This window comes from Hypomesus transpacificus, unplaced genomic scaffold (assembly GCF_021917145.1).
Source record: "Hypomesus transpacificus isolate Combined female unplaced genomic scaffold, fHypTra1 scaffold_124, whole genome shotgun sequence".
Classification (NCBI taxonomy): domain Eukaryota; kingdom Metazoa; phylum Chordata; class Actinopteri; order Osmeriformes; family Osmeridae; genus Hypomesus; species Hypomesus transpacificus.
The window spans coordinates 489,257-499,881 of record NW_025813703.1 but is presented as its reverse complement, the minus strand read 5'-3'; the positions used below and the strand labels follow the sequence as shown (position 1 = coordinate 499,881).

The following is a 10,625-nucleotide window of genomic DNA, read 5'->3' as shown; positions in this document are numbered from 1 at the left end:
GACACTTTATAAAGTAGGCTATGAAGCATGAATACACATTCTTTCGGGATTTATTTGGCCTTTTTAATGGTAATATTCATGGCTATATTCACAACGAATATTTTATGTTGAAGATTTGTAAAAATTTAGTTTTTTTTTTCTTCAGCCATTTATAACCCTACATATCGTGCATGCAATTTATAAGATACAAGTTTATTTGCCGGGTCCCATTAGTGTAAAATGTTTCTAATCTGTCAAAATCCTGTAGCGGTCACGTGTCCCGGATAAATTCGATTAACATTTCGCTGTTGGTCAGTGCATAACGGAAACGACGCAGATACGAACAGACAGAGGTGGTTCTGAAAGCGACTAGGGCAAACCAAATAACAGAAAACTATTTGCTAATTTTAAGCTTCATAATTGTGTTAGAGGCATTCATGAAATAGTTGTTATCAAATTTGGAAAAATGATTTCCCCGTGGGACCGGTGGTACTCCACCAGCTGCTGCCTTTGCTGCCATGTCCGGACGGGCACCATTATCCTTGGTATTTGGTACATGGTGAGCCATATATTAATTCAAATATGTTTTTAGTGTAGTTTTTGCGGGGTTGTTTGTATTAGTAACGTAATTTTGTCTGGATTTAGTATTTTGCAAAGGAGCTGCCACGGTGTCACACGGATGGACTATGGCACCTTTTTCTCCATTTTGTGATAAATAAAAAAATGTATTCAAGGTCCATTGATATAGATTTATATGCACCTCGCTCGCTATGTTTTTGGTAGCCTCTATTCACGAACATTATTGAATAATTTAATCTCAAGCAAAATGCTTTTGCAAGTGACGTCAATGTTCAGTTGATTGTTTTAGCATACATGAAATTATCGAGGTATTTTTGGTTTAGCTTCTGTATTTAGACACGAAACGACTCGCCTACATTTTAAAATAGCGTTACTTAGTCAGGTAAGTCCTTGATCTTTGCTAAAGCGGCTGATCTATTTTTGACTATTATTGATGTCACATGGATAGTTGTAAGGTCGGTAATGAAAAACCCATTGACGGACAGACTACGATTAATTAACCTATTAAGTGCAATTTCAATTAAAAGGCTAGAATGTCACTGGCAGTGTATTTAACTGCGTATGTCACCACAAAGTGGAGCAGGTCAAGAGGTCAGTAGTCAGATTTACTCCGAACTGACTTGGACAAATGCTGAATTGCCTTAATTAATTGCAGTGCTAATATGGGGCACAAATGGATTTAGAGCAATATGAAGATAGACATTTGGTCTCCATTTATGATGTCTGTGTATGGGAGTTGGTTTTCGCGCTGCACGGCAAAGTACTTTAAATAACTAACATTCAGATCTCTTCATTTCACCCCCAAGACCTTTCGTTTTGTTGACCCCTTATAATTGTCATAAAGCATAGCTATGGTTTAACCCCCTAATCCTAATGCTGTTGTCATGTTTTCCTTTTCAACAGTTGATCAATGCAGTGGTTCTACTCATCCTCCTGTCTGCTCTCCATGACCCGGTGCAATACCGCTACCACCTTACCAGCGCTGAGCTGGGCACAGATTCTGATGTCATGGATGATGCAAGTAAGAGTCATCTTCCGGTGGTTGTCTTATTCTAAACTCTATACACCAATTATCACCCTACGTCACACAACTGTCAAGCAGGCTCAAACGCGCATGTGGGTTGCAAAATACGAACTTCTCCCCGTTCTATTACTCTTGGAGTGTCATTCAGGTCATCATATATCTCTGGCCACTGGATTGCAGGGCTTGATATTAACTTTTTGAGGCTCTTGGCCTTTGGACAAATACATTTACGTTCACTTGTCTATGCACAAAAGTCACTTGACCCCGATACCCTTAAAAAGCCTGTCCAAGTGATCGGGCAAAACTAGCCTGGCTAACGGAGGTTGCTTTCTCAGGCAAATGACGAATGAAACAGACAGGTTAAAGAAATCCGAGGTTCTGGCTATCTTCACCAGACTCGTATCTACATTAGGCAGTCCTCCCTGACGTTTCTGGTGTAGAATGGAGTGAAATACAACATTGTGCACACTGCCAGTGAGCGAGTCTGACTGAGGCTAACGTCAAAACAGTGTAACTGGGATGTAGTCTCACTCAGATAGCCAGTTTAAACAAATCAGAAAAATAATCGGACCAGCTGACTTTAAAAGCAGAATTCCCATATCTCTTGAAAGCTGCCCTGCTCGACTTTTTAAATGTAGAATTGACTGTAAAAGTGTAAAATTACGAACTTTGTGACATGACGTGAAGACATGGTTGCCGCTCGACTATGCGGTCTGTACCGGGCGACATTCTCACTCAAATTTCAAGACTTTCGTGACCCAAATCAAAATTCTGATGCGACAGATCATTGGGTTATCGCTTTCTCTCCTATAGGCATGTCCTCCTCGACGCTTTTGGTCTTTTTAAATCTAACTATTTGTATTATCCGTGTGGTCCTTTTGCCATTTAAAATGCTATCCTTTCCCGGTTTTCTGCAGCCACAGTGCGCGCGCATCCCGATTGTTTACAAACAAATAATTGGTCTATAGCATGCATGAAATGAGTTCATCCTATGTGGGGGGTGGGAGGATTTCAATTTTAACTTTATACTTTGGTGACTGTGAATGTCAAAGGTTGCTCGATCCTAGGCTAAGGGTGTTTGAACATAACATTGAACAAATATGAAATATTTTGTCTTCACTCCCTACGTTAGTTTTAGGGAGACTAAGGAATTTAGAGAATCCTCAAGTCAGATGTACCATCCCTTCACATGTTCTAACCATGACTCCAAAAATCTGCCTCACAACAGACAAAACTGCTGTAGCTCTGTGTCGTATACAAGTTAGCTGAGTGTGTATTTTCAGCATCTCCCCTTGGCATTCACCATCACCATCATGGACTCCTTGCCAGAGGCGCTGACAGTGGTGATTAAAATGGACTATTCTAATTCCACAGGATTATAAAGCGCCATATTGACTCTGTTCTCTATGTAGATGATGATGATGATGTAGTGTCTTGGTTTTATAAGAGACAGAAGGAAGGGAAGTCACGTCGATATTTTGTGGTGCTTTGCACCTGGGAGAGGAGAGTATTAAGGAGAATAAAGTATCAACTATGTTTTTAAGTGTCAAGCTGTAATCACTTTACCAGGCCAAATATCGAGTCCTTCACTGTGGATACTGCAGCTATATACCAGAGTGGTTTATGTAACGTATAGTGTACGCTGATCTGTGAAATGGAAATTTGTCGTGAAACAGTCTGATCCAGACTGTTTGGTTGATGCTTTGTTGTGAAATGAAAACGGAACCAGTTTGTTACAGGGTGCATTTTAAAGCATAACTGGATAATAACACCTGTCTTTGGTCATTGATAATGGCCATTGAAATGAAAGATTATAACAATAGTTTTTCTGATTTGTTTGACTCAGACATGTGTATAGCCACAGCCATTTCCCTGGTCATGATCCTTATATGTGGTATGGCAACCTATGGTGCTTACAAGGTAAGGAAATGCACACACGCACAAACACCAGTAATACAAAATGATTCAAAATCATTGTTGCATTCAAATACCCAAAACACACTTTAAATTGTTTCTATTTTCATTCTTTAGCAACATGCCGCTTGGATCATTCCCTTCTTCTGCTACCAAATCTTTGACTTTGCCCTTAACACCTTGGTAGCCATTAGTGTGGTGGTTTACCCCAACACAGTCCAGGACTACCTCCAGCAGCTGGTAGTGTTTTACTTTCATTTGAGTTAGCATTTACATTATTGTATTAATTTCTGAAGTTGAGTAAATAAACAATTGTGTCCACTTTGTATTCCATAAAATATTTCGGAGCCATATAAAATTCCTAGATACCTGCATAGATATTATCATTGGTATAGTTATCTAATTACATGGTCAATAACATACAATTTCTGGAACGTTCTTTGAATCCATTTTTGATCTCTGTCCTCGCTCTGTCTTTCTCTCTCTCTCTCTCTCTCTCTCTCTCTCTCTCTCTCTCTCTCTCTCTCTCTCTCTCTCTCTCTCTCTCTCTCTCTCTCTCTCTCTCTCTCTCTCTCTCTCTCTCTGTGTTTCTTACAGCCCGGGACATTCCCATACAAAGAGGACATCATGTCCACCAATAACATGTGCCTCGTGTTTGCAGTGCTCCTCTTTGTAGGCTGCATCCTATCCTTCAAGGTAAAGCTACCTCAATGGAAGCATCCCTCATTATCTCTAAATCATCTATCAAGAGAAATCACAGAAGCTGTCTGTGATAGATGTAGGCTTGGAGCTTAACTGTACCTGAGTATTAAACATACAGTCTTGTTTCAACACCCATACATCAAGCCAATCAGGACACAGTATGTATGTTGTAGTTGTGCCAACTATGTTGGATGCATAATGAGGCCAGTGAAGTGTGGCTTAGTTCAGCTGGAATCAGCTCTGTAGTGCACAGAGGGCACTAGTGTGATGACACAATGTCTGAGATCCATGCTGTGCCCCATCTTTAAGCACAGTAAACCATATGGTGTACGTAATTAATCTGGTTCAAACTTCCTCAGCACGTTTTTTCCCTTACTCGTGAATGCGTTTAATATAGTGACTGTACAGCCACAGAGCACTAAATAAAAACCAAACAGGATTGAAATATTCCTCCATGCTTGTACAGCTTGATCCTACAACAAACTCATGTGAAGGGTCAATAATACTTTGATGCAGATTTGCTCACAAATGACCTCACTCCTTCACAATATATTAAATCTAGTAATGAATAAAAAGTCAAAGATCAAATGAAAAAAATATGTATATACATTCATGGTTTTCCATACTTAAGACAGATTTTAATGTCTGAATTGTCAGATCCTCATTTTTTTCTCTGTGTAGTCACAGAGCCCTAATAATAATGCATGGATGATTCGCCAGGGGTGACTTGCCCCTGGGAGATGGAGGGAAGTTGCAGTCATCTGTGGAATCAAATCAAGTCATTTTCCATAGTTCCAACGCTCACACTCCCAGTTGCCTTTTTTCTTTCCTTCTTCAAAATTTAACTGAAGCTTAATTTTGCGTAATTAATTTTTGCAACCTGGAAACAATTTGTTGATATGCTTCTGTCTATGGGAAACTAGAATTTGACAAACAAATACAAAATAATTGTGCTGTTGAGAGCGATGGAAAATACTAATGACTGTGTAACAGTAATGGTGGTTTAATTCTTCATACTAAGTCAACTTATCATAACCTGAAGTTTAACAGCATTAATTCAGCTTCTGCCAGCTGACAGCTGATTGCCCACAACTGACTTTTGGCAGGAGAAAGGAAGGGGAGATGGGTGAGGGAAGAGAGATTAAAAAGGGAGTCAGATGGCTGAGCTGTTAGGGAATCGGGCTATTAATCAGAAGGTTGTCGGTTCGATTCCTGGCCGTGCAAAATGATGTGTCCTTGGGCAAGGCACTTCAACCTACTTGCCTCGGGGGGAATGTCCCTGTACTTACTGTAAGTCGCTAAATGACTAAATGTAAATGTAAAAAGGCTAAATAACCCCAGCTCTAAAATTGGTAACACTTCGTATTACATTTAGAAGAAAAAAAAATGATATATTGAATGAGTTCAACTAGCTATATAGATTTATGTTGTGGTGTTGGATTTAGATACCTACTTCAACTCGTGAGAGTCCTTGTTTGTGACAGGATCACCTCAGCAGATGGTGTAAGGATTGGCAGAATGATGGGCCTTTTGGCACAGAAGCGGGTGGAGCTAGCCGGTTACAGACAATGAACTGCCTGTTCCTCTGCCAAATCTAACCATGTTAGCTTAGCATGCTCTGTGAGGTATAGGGCAACGTTTTGCCATTGCTTCAGGCTGTTACAGCTGGTAAATAAGTCACGCTCCGTGGGCTTGTGTAGATTCAGCCAACAGTGCCACAAAGTAGGTGTTGAAAGTTCATGGTGTCGACAGGACGTGTCGGGAGGATGAGCAGAGCATTAGAGTACTGCTGCAGTCTTATCAGAGGTTCAGTTATTTCCAAAATACATCCCTTGTAAACCACAAAACTTCCATGGCATAAATGTTCAAGTTGTTTGTAACACAAAGTTAGCACTCATGTCTACTGGATTACCTAGGCCCTGCACAGGACTTTTTTAATTACAAAATTCGTAACTGACGGGTGGCTGATAGGAAACTGTGATTGTTCATTTAAAACCTGGTTTATCACGCCATACTGTACATAGTCCCCCTCTGAGACAATATGTCTCTAGACTGATAGTCAGGAGGAAGGCAACATAGTCACTTATCCTAAAATGCTGTCAAACCATTAGAGGTAAAAATACTGGAGCTATTCTATTACCTGTACTCTTCAAATGCTATTAATCATATAGACAAGGTGTTTGTCGTACTGTGTGTATCTGAAACTAATTTCCTCTCAGACTAAAATATATTTCTGTGCATGATTTTGGAAATCTGAACTAATGGATCACGTGAAAATGATCCATATACTTAATGTTCATTGGTGTGATTTCTCCTGCAGGCCTACCTGATTGGCTGTGTATGGAATTGCTACAGGTATGTGAGTGGTCGAGGTTCCACCGAGACCCTGGTTTATGTCACAACAAATGACACCACAGTAAGTAACTTCCTTAATGGCATAGTGCACACACACACACATCCATCTTGCTCAACATTATCATTATGCTATATGTTCTGAGCCCACTTCATTGTCTGAGAGGTAGTAACTACTGGACTGATTCAGATTCAGTCCCAAAAACCTTTTCCCCTAAAACCTAATGCACTAATTTAAGATCAGTAATCTAAAATCAAATACATCATAGTAATAAAATATAGCAGCTATTATACATAAACAAGGTTTGGCCATGTATCCAAATTTGATGTATTCACACATACTCTTGCTTGTTACAGTTGATACCACTTAATAGACACGGTAAGAGTTATAGTATGTATGGTCACTATGATAGCAGAGTAGTTTTGTTTGTGGGACACAGTCGTCTTAGTCCTAAGACAGTTTGTCCCAGGAGATTGTCCGTGTGTTGACATTGTTGCGTGAGGCTCATGTATCTGCGGTGTGATTGCATCAGCGCTTGTCCCGAGTGCATCCTCCTTACTGTCGAGTCAGTGTTTTCTGGAAGGCATTATCCCAGGGCACTGGATCCATTCGTCCCCATGTCACTTTGTCTGTCTGCTGTGTCTGTGTACCCTGCACACTGCAGAAATGCCAGAACCTTTGCTCTAAATTGATAAACGCTGAATAAATATCATTTTAAATGCCATATTAACTTATTATCTCATAGAATTCTACATAAAATGTGTTCAATGCATTTTATTCATTTAGCCAACGCTTTTATCCAGTGACATACAAAACAAAGCATATAATAAGTACAGCATGTAGTTTGAAGTGGACTAAACTAGGTTGAAGATTAGCAGAACAATTCATTGGTTCTTCTCTAGATTGTTGTAATACAAAAAATGCAGCACTCAACAATTGATTTGTAATAGTTTGATACAACAGTCCTCACGCAGTCGCAAACCTGGAGCCCCATCCAGCCTACAGAGTTCTCTAAATCAGTTCTTGTTATTTACTGACCTGGTATATATATATTTTTTTTATAATTCAACATAAAGGACTTTTAAAGTACAACGTGAGTTAAGTCATTGTAATATTTGTCATCATACTGGCATGTAAGGTGCGGCGTGCTTAAGATGACTGCTGTTGTGAACATGAAGTAAAGCCTTTAAAAAGCTAGGTCTCTCTCTCTTGCTCCCACCATGTTATGTAACTGTCCGTGCTTGTCCGCTCGTTTCAAGTCCTCTCAGTGATGAGTCCAGGATTTCCTGACTCGCTCAGAAAATTATATTCCCTTGGAGCATATTCTACTTTTCTCTTTATTTCTCTCTCTCTCTCTTTGTCAGCAGTGATTTTGTAACACCATTTAAAGGGTTGGACCTGACTAAAAGCATTGAGCGTTAAGAGATGCTAACCTGCAGCTAGCCATGGCTAATGAGGCACAGAAAGAGACGGACGGAGGGAGGGAGAGAAAGAGAGAGGGGGAGAGAGAGAGAGAGAGAGAGAGAGAGAGAGAGAAAGGGCAAAAGGGAGAAATAGGGTGACATTAGCCACTAGAGCTCTACACAGTGGATACATGAGCACAGTGCAGAACACTCCCACTGTGCCGGGAGTACACTGTAATGTTTTGTGCTGTGTTGCAGGTCCTGCTGCCTTCCTATGAGGAGGTCATTGCCATTCCACCCAAGGAGCCTCCTCCCCAGTATGTGGAAGCATGAGAGACTCACACTACACTGAATCCTTTAACCACCCTCCCCCCTCCTCCCCCCCCCCCCCCCCCCCCCATCCCAAATCCAGAGCCCTACACAGGCACTCAGTATCCCTTCTGTCTCAGCTCTGTCAGCATTGCCCCCCACTGAAGGTTAAAAGTACAGTTAAGGGGCGAGCTGATTCCAGACCTGCACTTAGAGACAGCTCCAGCCCAGTGTCCTCCCCTTGTCCTCCGACCCTTCCCTCCTTACTACTGTGACGCTCTCCTCCCTCTCCACTCGTGACGTTGTCCCAACTTTGAGACGTCCTCTCCCACTGTAGGACGATGCAGAGTCAATTGACCACCCACCCCCTCTCCATTTGATTAGCACTTTCTGTTATTAGAGTGTGCACTTGACCATTCACTGTTAGCCCTGCCCTCTACTATGAACTATATTCCGATACTGTAGTTGGTCTGTCGCCAAACTTCATGTCCCTGAGGTCGCAGTGCAAAGGGAAACAGTTAACGGAGCCAGAACGGGAAAATGGGATCGCTTATGCAAGGCCACTTACAAAAAAAAACAGAATTCTCCGGTTCTTACTGAATGTAACATCGGGGGTATTTTTTTAAGACTTTTTATAACCCGTAAACATTGAATACTAATTGTGAAAAAGAAAGTAATGCGGCACTAGTCAGGGTGAAATACTGTAAACACCTATCTCTGTCACTGGACTATGTCTAGGAAACTGAGGGTCTTAAAAGAGTGTCTTGACCAATAACAGTAAATATTTTTCTTCTGTGTTTTCCTTTTGTATCCATGTACCATTATGTCAGTAACCCATCACCCAGTCTTTGCAGTTGATTGAAGTTGGCCCTTTCTATTGTATTCACTTGTAGGTCTCATGCATTCAAGTACCTATTACATTACTGTAACATACACACCATACTTACACAGACACAAAATATGTGCATGTTTGTGTGAGAATGTCTTCAGTTGATGTACATCTTGTGTTATGTTGAACAGTTGCAGACCTGCAATGACAATATTCTGTGTTTTTCTACATCAAAGTATTTGATCTGATCTTTTTAGCTGAGCTAACTTAGCTGGTCTGAGGGCATTACCTGGAGAGACAGCACGATATGCTGCTACACGTGGAAAAGTGTTGGTTTTCATGTTGCTTCTAGTTTATTTGTATGCAGATACATGCACATGCAGCAATATTGTTTTATTATTCTTACAGTCAGTAGGCTTTTGACAGTTAAAACTGATGGAAATCCCTAAATAACATAGTAATGCAACCCTAGGATACCCAGCTGGTTCCAGTAAGTGCTCCAAAAGTCACTATTTGTTGCAGTTGCACTTATTGGGATTTGCAGTGTATGCAATTGTACAATCTTGTTTCATCTGTATCACATAGCAATGGGCCTTAGTAGATCCTAATTGTACTTTTAATCTGTCAAAAGCTATGCAAGTCAAACAATTCATATGAGACAAATGTGACTCATAATAATTCTAGAGTTTGTTTTATTGAATTGCATTTGGTAAACACTGCTTTTGCAAATCCAACCATGTGTATTCAAACTGTAGAGAATTTGCACTTTAAGACCATCTTCTTCTTACACTATGGGTTGTTTGGGATGAACTGTAATAGACTGTTCTAGTAAATGAATAACAAACAAATGTCTAATTTGACTTATTGTTTGGCTGTGAGTGAAATATCCTTCATTCAGACCCTCTTTCCTGTTATGGAAAACTGAATAGGTTGTTCATCGGTGTTGCCTGATCCTATCACACGTTTGTTGAATCTGCTATGGCTCCTATCTTTAATTATAATAAAATACATCATGTGGTATGTGGGGATGTCTGGTCATTTCGAGTTGAAAAGATCCTAGATTTCTGTTGATCATGCTGTGAGATAGTTCCCTGGCAAGGGAAAACAGAATCACTTATACATTACTATCTTGCAGATCTATAACACATACACTGAGTATAAACGTCCCAATCAAGTCATTGAGAAATCAATGAAAGGTCATTCTCAATATCAGGTTGTTAGCATCCCACAAGGCACATTTAAAGCGGAAATACTTCAAACTAAATGAGCCCTGTTCACAAGGTGGATTATTTGAAAGACAAGTAAAGCTGAATTGCATGTGCCCGGCTGTCCTCTTTTGGCCACACAATCCCCTGCTCTACTCTGCATGCCCAGCGGGATCGGCGGATCAGTGGGGATTTATTCAACTGACTACGCTTCCAGTCCTGCATAGCCTACTGACGGGGCGAGACATGTTTACCCACTTTTGACCATGACTGAGGATGAAAGTAGGTCAACTTTGTCAAGAGGACTTGTATGTTAGATGTCACATGT

At 40.6% G+C, this 10,625-nt stretch overlaps 1 protein-coding gene across 1 annotated transcript; it reads left to right on the top strand.

Annotated features, from left to right (window-relative positions):
• The first annotated feature begins 285 nt into the window (after positions 1 to 285).
• Positions 286 to 10,109, top strand: laptm4b (lysosomal protein transmembrane 4 beta). Its single transcript, XM_047050695.1, has 7 exons — positions 286 to 538; positions 1,462 to 1,579; positions 3,429 to 3,502; positions 3,614 to 3,736; positions 4,094 to 4,192; positions 6,519 to 6,614; positions 8,213 to 10,109. The coding sequence occupies exons 1-7, from the start codon at positions 446 to 448 to the stop codon at positions 8,285 to 8,287; spliced, it is 678 nt and encodes a 225-aa protein (XP_046906651.1). The 5' UTR covers positions 286 to 445; the 3' UTR covers positions 8,288 to 10,109.
• Positions 10,110 to 10,625: the final 516 nt, after the last annotated feature.

Excerpts from the sequence above, each read along its gene's own strand:
- laptm4b (XM_047050695.1), top strand. The coding sequence starts at position 446 with ATGATTTCCCCGTGGGACCGGTGGTACTCCACCAGCTGCTGCCTTTGC. Across the intron at positions 4,193-6,518 it reads GCTGCATCCTATCCTTCAAG|GCCTACCTGATTGGCTGTGT; the intron begins GTAAAGCTACCT and ends TTTCTCCTGCAG. Across the intron at positions 6,615-8,212 it reads TCACAACAAATGACACCACA|GTCCTGCTGCCTTCCTATGA; the intron begins GTAAGTAACTTC and ends GCTGTGTTGCAG.